Here is a 16878-nt window from a genome sequence, read left to right on the forward strand (position 1 = left end):
AGACCACTGCAGAGAATGAGTAATATGTATGCAAAAATGAACAAATGTATATCCAAAGATTGTTTTATTTCTCAAAATAATACTGTTGAGCTGGAAGCTCTGTTTTTTTCGGTTCTGAAAAAGTCATTTTTCCAAATCGTGTAAATCCGTTAAGATTTTTTTTTTTTTTTTTTTGGGGGGGGGGGGGGGGGGGGGGCTCTCTCACTGTCTCACTCTCATAGGGCCGATGATTTTCTGTGATCGCGGAAAACAGATGGAAATTACGGAATTTTTATGGTGAAACATTGCTCGCGTGTCAAAATGTAACTGCCGCAGAAGGCTTCCGCCCAAGCAGACATGCCTTCAGTGTTGCCAGATATTGCTAACGTTTTCCACCCCAAAATATGTTCAAAACCAGCCAAAAAGCACCTAAACCTGCCCAATCTGGCAACACTGCATGCCTTTCCGGTCAAGTGATTGTGATTGGCTTGTGGCACACCTAGCCAGCCAATGAGCTGCTTGTTTACAGATTCGCTCCCCGCGTCGCAACCAGAATGGCGACCGCTTAAAAGAAATGAATGCTCTGCCAGTGGCGAGTGTGGACGTTGCGTGACTCGCAGAAGATTGTCGCAGGTCGGCGAAAAAACGACTTACTAATAGATATTAAAAAAAAAAAAAAGTAATTTAAGTAAGTTTAAAATGTAATTTAAATAAAAAGTAAAGTATTCATAAATTGAAGTTTGGAAGCGCCTCTGTTTTTGGGCTGAGGAGAAGTTTGAAAGGGTGTACCGCGATTCTGCCTTCTTGTATCGCGATATGGATCGTGGCTCTGCGTATCGCGATTTCGATTTGCATATCGTTACAGCCCTAATGATCAGTGTCGATCTTTCTCAGCTCTTCTGCCGATCTTTTACCTTCTGCAGGTCGGTAATTACCAGAACACCCGTGTTGACAGACGAAAGCGGCTGCTGACTCACTGCCACCCGAAGCAGAGATGTTCAAAGCGTTCGATGCGATATTTACAAGCGCTTTTTTACCGATTGATTTCTGGAAGTCCACAGAAAAGGCTTTGCAGATTTCTTTAAGCTTTGGTTTCGTTAGTTTTGACACGTCTTTGAAGGTTTTAGGGAGAATTAAATTTGAAAGATTACTGTCAGGGTGCGACGCCGTGCTGTTTTAGTTTGTCTATATCAGGGGTCACCAAACTACGGCCCGCGGGCCAGATCCGGCCCGCCACCCCCCTTTGACCGACCCCCAGCCCCTCTGCCCCCCATCACTTGAACCGGCCCTATGAGGCGATCCCCAAAAGTGGTCATGGCCTATTTTTTTAAATTGCTTTTTGGCAAATAATAACATGTCTGCATCTTGTATTTTGTTGATTTTATCAATTAAAATTGATATTTAGTTATAAAATTAACTATTCATATTTTCCGCATTTTCGTCATATGCTCGCGATCAAGCAGTGACAGGCAGCGCATGCGCAGAGAACTGTCAGTGTTCAGGACAGCAAAATGGCTAGCGGTCAACGAAAAGCTGACAGAGAGTGCAGAGTTTTTAAAGAACAGTGGACCACCGATTATTTTTTCGTTCAGTGTAAGGACCGTGCAGTTTATCTTGTGAAGAAAGTGTGTCGGTTTTCAAAGAATATAATCTGCGTCGTCACTATGAAACCCGCCACAAAGAGTATGCTAGTTTGCAAGGGCAAACAAGAGAAGACAGGATTCGGAGGATGAAATGCAGACTGGCTGCACAACAGAATGTATTCCTTCGCCAAACCCAGATCAACCAGGCTGCTGTCCGAGCTGGCTATAAGGTAGCTCACCTACTAGCTACCCATGGAAAGCCGTTTACTGATGGGGACTTTGTTAAAGTATGCATGCTTGCTGTGGCCGAGGAGGTGTGTCCCGACAAGAAGGATGCGCTCAACGCGGTGAGTCTCTCCGCACCTACTATGACCAGGCGAACCGAAGATTTGGGGGACAACGTGTATGACCAGCTGAATGAGAAAGCGTCAGAATTCGAGTTTTTTGCTTTGGCCATGGATGAGAGCAATGACGTGCAGGACACAGCACAACTGCTGTGATCTATTGCTCATATTATTATAATTTCACTGTTTTTTTTTAAATGTATTTATTTTATAGGCCTATTTATTTGACCTTTATTAAGTGCTGCATACAATTATTATTTATATTAATAATATCAACAGGCCTACCTACAATTTATAATTTTCCACTCACCTTTGCCAGTGTCAATCACCTCAAATAGGCAGATGTTTCTTACCTTGACAGCTTTGATATTATTTTTATTAGAAAATAAATAAATGGAATATCAGTGGTATTTCAAATTGAAACAAAGTGTGAAGACTTGATTACTACTTTTGCAAACCACTAGTAAAGATAAACAAATATGTGCCAGGAATCAAGTGTTGATCTAGTAGTGTGGATATAATAGTAGGGATGGCTGTGCCAGGCTAGTAATCTCTACTACACAATGAGGCCTGCTGGTGGTCATATTTGTCTGGGTCATACAATTCTATGTGATACAGCTGACCCGACCCCGGGCCCCCATCACAGTCAGGAACGACAATGTGGCCCCTGGAGAAAAAAAGTTTGGTGACCCCTGGTCTATATTTTGGTTACCCGCCAAGGCGCAAAGCATTATGGGTAACGTGAAAGTAGGTCAATAAGACAAGGTTGGCCTGGGCAACGATGACAAAACTTGGAAAATATACATACCACATACATCTGAGACACAAGACAATGCTCTGTATTCTACATTCGTGAAAACCATACAGATCTTTCAACTTTTATACTCCAAGTAAAAAATTACTATTTCCACTAATTAAAGCCTCACATAATGAAAAATATGAACAAACCAAAAAAAAAAAAAAAAAAGTGTCAGAGGAGTGTTTGATTTTTTTTTTTTTTGGGGGGGGGGGGGGGGGGGGGGGGGGGTGTCACTTGACTTACCCGCTGCCTTCAACTGTGGCCTCTTTCAGATGGATGTAACAAGCAGGAAATATGCCCTGCAAGGATAAAATACATTCCTGGATTATGTCTAAACCGTTTCAGTCGAACCGAACAAAACCAAAAATCAAAATTAAACATGAGGTCCAAAATAACTCATGACATCCAGAGGCACCTGACTGAAACTCGAGTTCTTTGCCTAAACTAATAACTCATCTCTGAGGCGCAGACCTCCTCATAAATCAGCTCACCTTTTTTGAGCGCCTCCTCAGCCGGTGTCCCCTGTACCAGCCTGCGAGACAAGATGTAATACATTACTGATATTGTAAACAGCTGTGATTGCATTAAGCTGACAATATGCATCTCATTACCGGCACGCAAACTCCTATTCCTATGCGCAAGCGAGCGCTCGTATTTCCCCGTATCCGGGGGGGGTGTGTTTAATAAATCACCGCGTGACATGATCTCTCAGGTTCTGAACAAAACATTCAATACTAATGATTTTTTTTTTTTACAAATTGTATGTGCTCCGGAGACCGTGTTTGACAAAAATTTTAATACGACTGAGGGGTCATTTAAAAAAAAAAAAAAACACAAGTCCAACTTTGGAAAATATGCCGATTGCTCATGGAATACGACCGACTCCAATCTCACATGCTCCGACAGAGTGAAGGCATTACTCTCGTTGACAATGAAATATGCCTCCATTTTCCCAGAATGCCACTGGTGTCAAACCTGAGAGAATCCATCACAGGCATATGGAGAAAACGCACGCATGCGTACGTAAAACCCACCTTCATACGTCTCCAGTATGTGCACTGTGTCTCCGATCTGCAGTGAAAGCTCCTCCTCACTGCGAGCATCGTAGTTATAAATCGCTAAAAGACAGATACAGATAGAGAAGAATAAAATTAGGGACGCATCAGGTACACTGCACCACAACACTACAGTAGAACATCACCAAGAAGGCAGGTAGAACATTCCGATTTAACTAAATAAAGTGGGATTTTAATCATAATTCCTCGTTTCATCCAGATCATGGTACATGTTATGAAGTAGAAAGATATATTAGGACTGCATAAAGTGCAAATACACAACAGTGTAGTAACAAAATGTACAATAAATACTCGGGACCCTCAGGACAGTGCATGATAATTAGACAGGACAACAATGGCATACTGGATGGAAAAACAGCAGCACAAAGTTGACAACTCTGTGTGACCATTCTTTTTTTTTTTAATTTCTGCTTTGCACTGATACTTTTAGAATGTGATTGTTAATTAGATTAACCAAGTTATTTATGCCCAAATCCTATAGCAAGCCAAAGTCCTTCCTGCACCATACATGGCGCGTTTGGCGGCGCCGATCTCCGTTTCGTAGCCCTCGGCCTCTCGTCTATATTGCATAGCTAGGGTTACAGTGGGGGGCGTGTCCTCCGGTACCCACGAGAGTTTGACTCCCCAATCGCATCTGTATTGCAGCGTGCCTTGCCAGATGGCAGTAGGCACCATTTTTATGATGGTCTTTGGTATGACCCGGCCGTGAGTAGAACTCATGATCTCCCGATCGAGAGGTGGACACGTTAATCACTAGGCCAACTCAACGGTTATAGCAAGCTAATCTCATAAAATATCCAAACACACCCTTAAATGTCTGTGAATTGCTTTAATCATGCACCTACCTATACTTTATTTATGCTTGGTTTTGGACAAATTTTATTGGCTGGCTGGCTAGCTAGCTATATAAATTTCCCCCCTTTTCTTTTAAATAAACATTTATTTATTTATTTTTGAGAGGGGGGACCACCATGGCCTAAAGGTTAGAGAAACAGCTTTGGAACCGAAAGGTTGCTGGTTCAATTTCCTGGACCAGCAGGAATGGCTGAAGTGCCCTTGAGCAAGGCACCTATCCCCCAACTGCTCCAGTGGGACTGCTGTGGATGTGCCAGGGTTCCGCTGTACATGATTCGGGATCAAAGCGTCTGCTAAATGCCTGTAATGTCATTTAATATAGAACAATATAAACAGCATTTAGGGTTGCTTCAGTACAGTACCTGGCATAACAGAATGGTAATCGTACTCGTTCAATACCAATGAAACAAGTCAGTCAATAAGTAAGCAAGTATTCATGCAAACTGAAGAAATTTATAAATATTTCAAGTTGTACTGTTTAAACACTGCCTTAAATGAGTGCACACTTCGACTTCCTGCTTGTCTGTCTGTCTGTGGATGACAGGTTATATCATTAGCCTCGTTATTCTTTCATTCATTAATTCACTCAGGAATAGACTGCTGAGTAAGCTAAGGCTCCGTCAACACGAACAGATTTTAGTTTTAAAACGAAAAAAGAAATCTCTGTCCAGATAAGCGTTTTAGCTCCGAATCAGAAATAATCTCTATCCACACTAACGCACATCACGTGATCATTCACGTCCACTGGGTACCCACATGCCGGCATGAACAACTGATACCGAAAGGGTCACGTGATAGGAATGTGATGAATCAGGGATGGTTATGTTGAGACTGATAAGACTCAACCAGGAAGAAGATATAGGTGCCATCGTTTCCAAATGTCTCAGTTTTCACCCATCTACACTAAAGCCTAGGTCACAACCGGACGTACGATTTTTTGGCCGTGCGATTTTTGACGTTTCCCAAATCGCTGCGTTTTTTGTTCGTGGAGAAAGACGCACGTTGGCCGTAAGTTTGTCTTGCAACCTGAAAAAAACATAAGCGCCCGTAGAGTTTGTTTGACATGACAAAGAACCTCTGCGGCCGGTCTGCGGCCAGTCTACGGCTCGAAATTCAGCACGTCACACGCGCGCCCTCCATGCGTTTCTTGCACGTAGACCGGCCGTAGGAGCACATACAGCCGGTTGTGACCGAGGCTTAAAACAATGCTCCGAGTTTTCAAACTAAAAGTGAACCAATAGCATTTCTACAAGTCTCCGTGTTAGGGCCTCAAAAATTGGAGCAGTGTGGACGCCAGGTGTAAACGTAGCAAAAAGTGATGCGTTTTAAAACTAAAATGTATTAAGAAAATAAACAACTACCTGAGCGCCATCATGACGGTGTCTGGCTGCCAGCTCGCCCCATGTATCGTTAGACTGGCTAAACTAATGCTACATGCAGGCTCGTCTGTTAGTGAGATTCAGGACGGGAAATACTGTGAATAAACTAACCATGGACAAAGTTCAGTACCTGTCATTTAGACAATCTTATTTATGTCATCATCATGTGCACCTTTCATTCATGGAATTCTTTGTACAAACTGGGATGTACATCTATCAGAGATTTTATCAGGTTAGATGTTTTGCCTCCTCCCATATCATATGACCTAAGAAGGCATCTGCACAAAGGGGACTCCACCTATCCACCATCACTTGCCCTAAAAGTAAAATATGACCATATCTCACTCAGAGAGCTTTGCTTCTCGACACATTTGGTCTTGGCAAGCTAATGTTACTAGCTCGCTCAGCAAATACTGAATCCACGGCGTCTTCCCAAACATAGCTAGATAATTCGAGGCGGTGTGGCAAGTCACTTGTGGAGCTCTTGGACTGTTAGTGATAGACTTACGTCATGCCCATAAGCTGCCGAATTAAAGGGTGGACAAAAGAGCGAACTCTTACAGGTGCATTTCGAAGCAGAGTGAAAAAAAGTGGTGAAATATGCAGTAACGTTAACGACCCTAACTTGTGAAATGATCTCATACCGTTTCAAATGTCAAATATACCAGAAACTGGAGCAGTTCTAATAGCATTTTAGTTTACACAGTAAAGTGAGTAAGAGAGTGATTTCAGACTGGGCTTTAGTGTTCAACCAACATACAGTACTGTACAAAAAGCCTTAGGAACATGTAAAGAAATGCTGTAGACCAAAAATGGCTTAAAAATAAAGAAATTAAATGTTAACATTAAAAAAATACTGTAAATCAGTCAGGCATAATAAATTAAATAAAGCCAATATTTGGTGCGAGACGGCCCTTTGCTTAAAAAAATAAATAAAAATAAAAAATAGTAGTCTCGGTTCCGACGAGTGCAGTTTTATAAGGAAATGAGCTGTAGGTTTTAATGAACATCATACAGAACCAGCCACAGTTCTTCTGGACACTTTGACTGTCACACTCGCTTCCTAATGACGATACGATAACCTTTTATTATCCCACAAGGGGAAATTTACATTGTTACAGCAGCAAAATATATAAAGAGAAAAAGATAAGGCACTGAAGGAGTAGTGCAAAAGTACTAAGTATACAAAAAGAAATAAACTACAAATTTAGAGATTAAAAATGAACAAATTTGCATAAATTAACAGGTTTGCACATGTACAGTTAACAGAAGTGTATTACAAAGGTGGAATTACACATCTAAGTATTGCACAGGTAGTATTGCACAAGTAAATATATGTTACATACCAGCTGGCAGGTCCATATCGTGAAATACCGTGACCGAGGTCTTGAAAGTACTGAGCGAGGCCCTCTGGGCTGAGGTCAGTATTCAAGGCCGAGGTCATGGTATTTCACCAGACGGACCGACCTTAAGCTGGTAAATAATACATTTATTTTTTTCTTTACCAAATTCTAACAGAAAACGAAAGCGCCCGAAAGGAAAAACCGAGCCGAGCCGCCATTTTGAATCCTCATTCACGGCTGTAATGCAAATTGCTTCCTCCTCGGTATACAAGTGCACTTCCATGGCGGGGGAGAAAAAAAAAAAAAAAAAACTATTTTGCCGCCTATGTAGTCCCCTATTTATACAAAATTGAGTCATTCAGGATTCAGCCATGTTTTTGCTCGGCGTTAGCAACAGTTACTGGTTTTCGGCTTTCTCCTGAAATGTTTTCTTTTATTTCGTCTTCCTCAGGGTAGTAAAACTCGCCCTTTGCTGTGAACGTGTGTGTATACATGAGTGTTTAGTCTATGTCTAGTTCTTATCTAGAGTGTTTATACTGTTTATATTGTTTGAGTGTTTAGTCTATGTCTAGCTCTTATCTAGAGTGATTATACTGTTTATATTGTTTGTTTGTTTCCAATTATTCTATTTTTATTTATTGCATTGCCTGTTTGCACCGTGGGTCAGAGAGGACTGAAATTTCATCTGTGCTGTATGTCGAGCATGTATAGCATATTTGACAGTAAAGTTGACTTGACCACTGTCATTATCGCTATACATGCTGTAAAATTAATGCTATGATACTGAGAAATGCAAAAATAAATGTTGACAAAAAATTGCTACCATGTTTGTTGTTGTGAACGAGCGAGTCGCCAAAAAGGTCCGTAACCGGGGTCCATGCCGTAGGATTCCAGACCACTCGCAAGCCAATCAGAGCGCACAATTTGATGGAAACCGGACTGCGAAAAAAATAAGTAGGTATATTACACAAGAGCCATTTTAACCATGTGTAGCGAGCAGTTCGCTGTAAAGTACTGATGCTGATAGTCAGTGCACACAGTATACGTTCAGAGGGGTTTCTATGGATGTAGAAGTGACCTGGACAGTATTGCAATTTTGCCCCAAAACCCAGTAGCCTTCATTAGGTTTTCTTTTTTTAATCTGAAAAGTGCTCTCGTGTAATATGCTGCTCAGATACACACTTTTTTTTCCTGTAATATTTAATTTTGTGCTGAAAAATGAACATTTGGAACTCTAAAAATTTTATGTACTAATAATGCAGAAGTCATAAAATAGAAATCTATCAAAGTTTGTATGGAGGAGAAAAAAAAAAAATAGGGAGCCTAAAACTTTTGCACAGTACTGTATATAGGCCTACACAGCGAACATGACTGGTTAAACACGGCGAGAAACAATTTTGTCCGTCACATCACTTAAACGAGCACAGGTTCCGACTTTTCGATTTATTTTACCTGTCATTTCAAACTGCCAGAAAATTCTGATTTTTTTCCCCCCTCTGGAGTATCGCCATTTTATATTATCGCAAAATCTTACGCCTCTACAAAGACAAAACCATAAACCACTTCATCATGATCACAGTCAAATGTGGAGAAATCAATCTTATTTTTTATTAAATTTAGTAAGAATCTAACCATGCTGGTTAGACTGTACAATCTGATACAAGGCAGACGTCAGTGTTAGAGCAATGCTAGGGTTACAGTCTGTGCATCACACGCATGAAAAACTAAGTAAGCAGAAAATATAACTGCATCTGCAAGTTACAGAGCTTTGATCCAGACATGAATCGCTTTCTTGGTGCAATCAAGCACTAGGAATGAGCTCGGTTCTCTCAGACCAGCTGTTCCGTTCTGCACCAGGGTGTGATTGCTGTTCTCACGATACGTGAAAACAGTTTAAGTCACAATTTATCGAGCAAGCTTATAAAATAAAGGCAATCTTTATCTTCTTTCCTTTCTCCTACTGTCTGGATCTCTTTCTTGCTTGCTGAGTTTCCTCACATGCTCAGCGTCTACAGCTCAGGCAGGCACACTGAGCAGCGTTACACTGACCATGAGGTGTCATACAGAGACCAGGAGCCTTTTGCAGAGGTCCTTGAATGTCAAGAATATCTAGAAAGAAAGCGGCAAAGAGCAAAAGAGAGCAAAAGAGATCCTTGAGACAGGTAATGTATGTTAACTCACCAGCTGACTGGTTCGAGTCTACACTCCAAATGCTATGCACTATTTATTCCAGGCCCTTAATTAGTGGTCAGTTTCTGACCGCAGAGCAGCTGAATATTTATGTTGGGAAACTGCAACCTAGCACTGATACTGATAATTATTTTTTCGCGGCCCGGTTTCCATCAAATCGTGCGCTCCGATTGGCTCGCGAGCGGTCCAGAATCCTACGATCCGGACCCCGGTTACGGACCTTTGGCGACTTGCTCGTTCACAACAACAAACATAGTAGCAATTTTTTGTCAAGATTTATTTTTACATTTCTCAGGAGAATAGCATTAATTTTACAGCATGGATAGCGATAACGACAGTGTTCACAGCGAAAGCAAGTTTTGCTACCCTGATGAAGATGAAAAAAAACATTTCAGGAGAAAGCCGAAAATGAGCTTGTAGCAGGTTTGTTCGAAATATGGTTTCCCTTTCGGGCGCTCTCGTTTTCTGTTAGAATTTGGTAAAGAAAAAATTAAATATATTATTTACCAGCTTAAGGTCGGTCTGTATCGTGAAATACCGTGACCTCGGCCCAGAGGCCTCATTCAGTACTTTCAAGACCTCAGTCATGGTATTTCACCATACGGACCTTACAGCGGGTAAATAATATATATTTATTTTTTTCGCGGTCCGGTTTCCATCAAATCCTGCGCTCTGGTTGGCTGGCGAGCGGGTCCGTATCCTACGATACAGACCCCAGTTACGGACCCCGGTTACGGACCTCTGGCGACTCGCTCGTTCACAACAAGAAGAAACATCGTAGAAATTTTTGTCAACATTTATTTTCACATTTCTCAGCATAACAGCATTAATTTTACATCATGGACAGCGATAACGACAGTGTTCACAGCGAAAGCGAGTTTTACTACCCTGAGGAAGAAGAAATAAAAGAAAACATTGCAGGAGAAAGATAAAAACCTGTAACCGAGCAAAAACATGGCTGAATCCTGAATGACTCAGTTTTGTATAAATAGGGGGCTACATAGGCGGCAAAATGTAGTTTTTTTCCTGCCATGGAAGTGCACTTGTATACCGAGGAGGAAGCAATTTGCATTACAGCCGTGAATGAGGATTCAAAATGGCGGCTCGGCTCGATTTTCCCTTTCGGACGCTCTCGTTTTCTGTCAGAATTTGATAAAGAAAAAAATAAATATATTATTTACCAGCTTAAGGTCGGTCCGTATGGTGAAATACCGTGACCTCGGCCTTGAATACTGACCTCGGCCCAGAGGGCCTCGCTCAGTACTTTCAAGACCTCAGTCACGGTATTTCACGATACGGACCTCCCAGCTGGTAAATAACACACACGTATTTAAAAGAAAGCATGTCATAAAGACCGCCATTCCCAACACACTTACACTAGAGGATGACAAAGGAGTGGATTTTTACTCCTGTCCCATCCCACACCCATAAAAAATACTCCCGTCTCGTCCCAATCCCATAACAGAAAAAAAGAATTCCTATCCTGTCCTGATCCCAGAACAATGACTACCATCCCATCCTCAACATAAAGAAAATGATGTTTCTTCATATTAGAACTTCATAATCATGTTATGATTCCCGTCCTACCTGCTCCTGTTAACGTTTTTCCTGCCCCATCCCAGTCACATGATGAACAGACTCCCATCCCACAGGATTCCGGAAAAATGTCAACCTCTAACTCCTCAGTGTCTCTCTCACTCGCGCGCACTCTCTCTCTCTCACACACACACACACACACACACACACACACGGGTTCCCTTACAGCACACTTTCCAGATGTACATTAATCAAATATACCATGCACTGAGAGGCTCCAGTTGAAATTATGGATTCTCTGAGGTGACCGGTAGAGAATTAGAAATAAACCTGAAAAAAAAAATTCTTGGAGGTCTAACTCTGCCTCGTTAGGCGCGATCATGATCCATAGATCTACACACACACAAAAGCTCGCGGAGCCACAGCTGTGACTCGAGTCGGCCATAAAGCTCGACATTGTGACATCAGTTCATGGTATATCCAGGATATACCATGACTGACTCGCACCATATCCTTTTTTTTTTTTTTAAACGTTATGAGATACATGGCTTAAATCAATGATGGAACTATTTCATGTCATGTGAGCCATCCTTGGCCAATCCCTGCACAGGAATTTTGTGATGGGGGATATAATATTAATAAGTACAACCCTCCAATCAGCCCGTCCTGACCATCAGTGCAAAGCCACCATGGAGCTTGAGGACTTGTTTGGAGCCTCCCCAAGATCTCCCCTGACACCCCGTTGCTACATTTCCTCACCCGACATCCTGTAGCTTCCTGTATCAGATTTAAACCACAGATGCACACCTATATGAAGGCACTTATCAAACCCTACATTCCCTTGGAAACAACAAGTACAGCTTCACCTTGTACCTTGCTTTCTGTCCCGGGGCTCCCCTCATGCTTGTGTTACCTTCTGGCTCTCCCCTTTTAGTTATGCTGTCATAGTTAGTTTTGCCAGAGTCCCTGCTTGTACTCAGTGCAATATGTATACTGTTCCTACTTATTCAGGTGACATTGGGCATACCTAACAACCTGTCTCGCGCCCCCCCCCCCCCAATCTGTCCCTTTGAGTTACACGTCAGTCCTGGGATCGAGATGCTGACCTCTTCTGCTCCTCGGACCTGCTTGATCCATCCTGGTGCCCTGTGTCTGGTTGGAATCTCATCACATCGCTCCTGTGAAGGACGGCTCCATGTGGACAGTTGAAAGTCACACTTGGAAGACGCTCTGGACTCTTACAGTAATGCTTTTATGGCTGAGGACTACAGTTGACTTGCTAACTTTAGGACTGCAGTTGTCATGAACAGTTTTGCATTCAGGTTTCTATCAGTGAAGAGTTACAACATCAACGAAACTGACTTCATGTTAAAACTGTTAATGTTATAGTCATGCTGTCTGTTGTTGCCCAAATGAGGATGGGTTCCCTTTTGAGTCTGGTTCCTCTCGAGGTTTCTTCCTCATGTCATCTGAGGGAGTTCTTCCTTGCCACCGTCGCCACAGGCTTGCTCATCGGGGATAAAATTAGCTCATGTTTTAGTCGTTCAAATTCTGTAAAGCTGCTTTGCGACAATTGTTAAAAGCGCTATACAAATAAACTTGACTTGACTTTGTACCCTGGTACAAGGCAGACTTGCATTACTCGGGCATCCAGGTGGTGGAATGAACTTCCCCTAGCTGAGTGAGTCGGCCCGTCTTTAGAGGAAGACTAAAGCACCGCCTTTTCATGAAACGCATTAAAAAAAAGCACTAATCATAAAAAAAAACACGCTGGTACCGTTTTGTTGCTGTACTAACTACTCTCTCGCAGGGGTTTAGCTTGATGGTATTGATCCTGACCTATTTGTACAAGTATGTTTTTGATGGAGACTATAAAGCACGTCCGTAAGTCACTCTGGAAAAGATTAGGTGCTAAATGCTGTTAAAAAAAAACAACACCACTAATCTGGACCGCTCCTATTTTCTTGGCTCACATTCCAAGTTTAAAATTACGACACCCTTCATCAGTGCCGGTGTCAAGTGACGACAGGGTTAATCCAGCACTGATACTGAGGTGTTTAAAACGTTTACATAGAAAGTGACTGATATGATGACAGGAACCGAAAACATCCACCGAAGCAGATACACAATAGGCATACTTCATAAGGTGGTACCTACAAGTGTGTAGAAATGTAGGTCCACTTTATTTACTCAATATAGTTTATCCCTCTCTCTAATCAGAGTTAGAGCTACAACCCCCCCCCCCACCCACACACACACACACACACACACACAAGTATAATACAGATAATACACTGAACAGAGCATTACAGTCGATGAATGATGACAGCAGTACAACAGCACTCACAAAGAGTAACCTTTTACACCCCACACACACACACACACACTCTTTTTTTCTGGTTTTATTTACTCCGTCTTCGTCAGATCTCTATAAAATGGCAGAGAACAGCAGACAAACAAGCTCAGTCAGCAAGCATTAAAGACTTAGTTTCAAATAATAAATTCTCCACCAGCACAATGAAGTTACAAACAATAAATTCCAGTCAAGCACTAAAAATCCTCAACAACCCATCAACAATAACACTCAAACTCTCAAAGAACAAAATAAAACTGTGGCACTTATTGCATAGAAGTATTAGGATATTTGCAACCTGCCTACATTTAAAGAGTCAAATACCAGCGCGCGCACACACACACACACACCTTAACAACCTTGTGTTCCATCGATCTACTGCCGATAAGTGCTATACCCAAACCTCACCTTATCCTCAGAAACCAAAAGGAACCCTTTTTCCTTCGGTAGTATTTCCTAATGGGGATCAGCCAAATGTTCCTACAAGGTCAAAACTGTCAGACATTTGGTCTCCACCAAGATGTATTTAAAAATAAATAAATAAAATAAAATACACACAGCAGCGTTTCCCAATCATAACTTATGAGGGCTCAACATTACCTTTTAAACCCACTTTCCCTGGGGGAAATTGGGGGTTAATTTCCACTCCCCCCCCCCAACATTATCACTTGTCCCCCCCATTTTGTGAGTACTATTTTTTTTTTTTAGGAAAACCATAGAATATTTGTGAATTGCAACATAAAATGAAGATCACATACTGAGTTAAAGTTTGGTTATTGATCAAGTTTATTATTAAGTTTGGTTATTGGTTACTTTTTACGGACAATAATTTTATCCAAAATGGTTTTTCCTGCCTTAGTTGATTTATTTCCGTTTCACATGCATGCAGCTGTTGTAAAGTTCAGTGTGTTTGTGTAGAACTCTCTCAGACTGTAGGTTCATTATTCAATAATATAGAAATCATAAAATAGAAATCTATAACAAAGTTTGTATGAAGAAAACAATAGGGTGCCAAGACTTTTGAACAGTACTGTGTTTGAGAATATTTATATATCGTTTTTTGGTGGGTTTTTTGTTGCATCATCCACCTCTAGGTTAAAAAAGAAAAAAAAGGGAGAAAGAGGGGAGAAAAAAAAACAAAACGCACTGCGTCATGACAGTCAGGATAATGTTCAAGTTTAAAATTGTTTAGCGCAGGGGTTTTCAAAGTGTGGGAGAGTGAGCCCCCCCTCAGAGAGCAAATAAACAACAGCGCCCCCCCCTTTACAATTTTTGTTGTTGCTATACTTAATGTTCCATTCGTATTTTAAAAAAATGGTTGTTGTACACATTTTCATTTTTTTCTTTTACACATTTTAAACATCTGTGCTTTTTAAAACATTTTTTTTTTTTTTACACATTTTAAACGTCTCATAGCATCGTTAGCTAGCACCTCTTGGCAGACAACACACTGTGGCAGTGGAGCATCTTCAGAGCCATCTCATCTCATCTCATCTCAATCCAAACTTTAAATAATCGTGGTCATACTTCCTTCTTTTTTCAGTCCCCCAGGATTCCGTGGGCCTTTTATGTGATTGTTGCGGGCTAAAATGTCTGATGTTGCGGGGGTTTCCAAAAAATTGCGATGAAAGTTGCGGTGTTTTTTAGGTTTTTGTTGCGATTACATTGCGGGAGGAAGTGAAAATTGCGAGAAATTGTTGCGATTTTCTCTTTTTGTGATTAAAATTGAGTGATATGTTAAATATTAAGTTATTACTGAAAAACTATTGATTAAAAAAACAAAGACACTGAGAAATGGTCCTATAAACAACTTTACCAATATAAAAGATTACCAGGACTACAAAAATGCAGAAAAATAGGCTTTACTTATCCAAATGCACCTGTTGGTTCAAAAGTTAAAGTGCATAGAACCTCACAGCACAACATGAAGTTACCTTAAAATATAATATAAATGCCTCAGCTTTCATGTAAGAAAAAAAAACACTATTAATACTAGTGCTGTGTGCAGGCAGTCTCTCCTGAAGACTAAATTAAACAACAATTATAAACTAATAAAATAAATGGCTCAGGCTTCATAGAAGAAAAAAAACAATTTGAACAGAATCTCACAGTATGATGCTGAAGCTGCCTAAACAATGGAAAATAAAATACCATTTTGGCAAAAATATTGGCATCCATTAATTCCTTGTATTAAGTAAAAAAAAAAAAAATAGTGCACACAGTCCTTCACTGTAAACATCACACACTTTCAGTAACAGAATTTAAGCCTACATAAACACTGACTCGCACATGCAGTGTTGCCAGATACTGCTGACATTTTCCAGTCGAAAATATGTTCAAAACCCGCCAAAATGCACTTGAACCCGCCCAATCTGGCAACACTGTGCGCATGCTGCTTCTCTTGAACGTATACACGGAAGTAAGGCGGAAGGTAGTTTGTCGACGTCACCTCAAGACGACGCCAACGATTGGTCAAATTTGCAGGAAGGTTGCGGTGATTGGATATAATTGCAACACCGCCCTGAATTCGCGGGGATTGGTTGAATTTGCGTTGACGTTGCAAATCGCAACATCGCGAAATCCTGGAGGGTCTGTTTTTTTGCTTGGCCCAGACTCTGTCTCCTCACTCACTGTAGCTTTAGGTACTAAAAATCGGTCCATTTTGTCTCTGGCAAAGGCTAGCTGAAGTTCGCTAAATGTCTGCAATAGTAACTTATTCTGGTTTATTTTTTCTCACGTTGCGCCACCCCTGAAGAACTCTGGCGCCCCCCCAGGGGAGGCGCGCCCCACACTTTGAAAAGCCCTGGTTTAGTGTGAAGCCTGTGGGTGTTTTATACAGACCTGGCAACCTGTAACTGAATCAGCGCAGCCAGTCTGTCATGACACAGCATGGGGGGGTTTTTTGTTTGTTTTTTTAATAAACTTAGAGGTGGATGATTAAAAAAAAAAAAAAAGACGACATATAAATATTTTGCACAGGACTGTGTTCCTCTGATAACAGAAACAAAGCTCCAGCTCTCTCTGCTCTTAATCTGTTCTGTTCTTTCAGGATTTATCGCACATGTCGCTCCTTGTTGAGTTTTTTATTTCCGAACTGTCTGAAACCAATCCGGGTTTTCTGTGTCGAATAAGGAAGCGGCTTCACCTTTCGAATGCGAGCAGAAAAAAAATAAAATGAGATTCTTAAGCCAACTCCTCCATCCTCACGTCCGACTTTGTTTTTGTGAAATACATTTTAACTACAATTGTGAATTTCTCTGGAGTTTTCAGCCTGAGCTCCTCTCTTCGTATTCTTTAACCACTCGTTTCCTCATTGTTGAAGCATTTGCTTCTATTTGTTTTCTTGATAACAGGGAGACGGTAATGCCTTTTTATCTATTTCTCTGTTTGAAGAAGCAAAAACAGCATAAAAATTAACCATATTGAAGACAGATTAAATTT

The 16878-nt window shown here is 41.2% G+C and overlaps 1 protein-coding gene across 1 annotated transcript in view; it reads right to left on the reverse strand.

Moving 5' to 3' along the window:
* dock1 (dedicator of cytokinesis 1) overlaps positions 1-16878 on the reverse strand; it is a 742670-nt gene that overhangs the window by 621184 nt on the left and 104608 nt on the right. Inside the window, exons 2-4 of the mRNA XM_060940282.1 lie at positions 3740-3823; positions 3197-3237; positions 2949-3004 (exon numbers count right to left, since the gene is read on the reverse strand). Coding sequence (XP_060796265.1) covers positions 2949-3004; positions 3197-3237; positions 3740-3823 — 181 coding nt within the window. The remainder of the gene's footprint in view (positions 1-2948; positions 3005-3196; positions 3238-3739; positions 3824-16878) is intronic.

This window comes from Neoarius graeffei, chromosome 14, assembly GCF_027579695.1.
Source record: "Neoarius graeffei isolate fNeoGra1 chromosome 14, fNeoGra1.pri, whole genome shotgun sequence".
Taxonomy (NCBI): domain Eukaryota; kingdom Metazoa; phylum Chordata; class Actinopteri; order Siluriformes; family Ariidae; genus Neoarius; species Neoarius graeffei.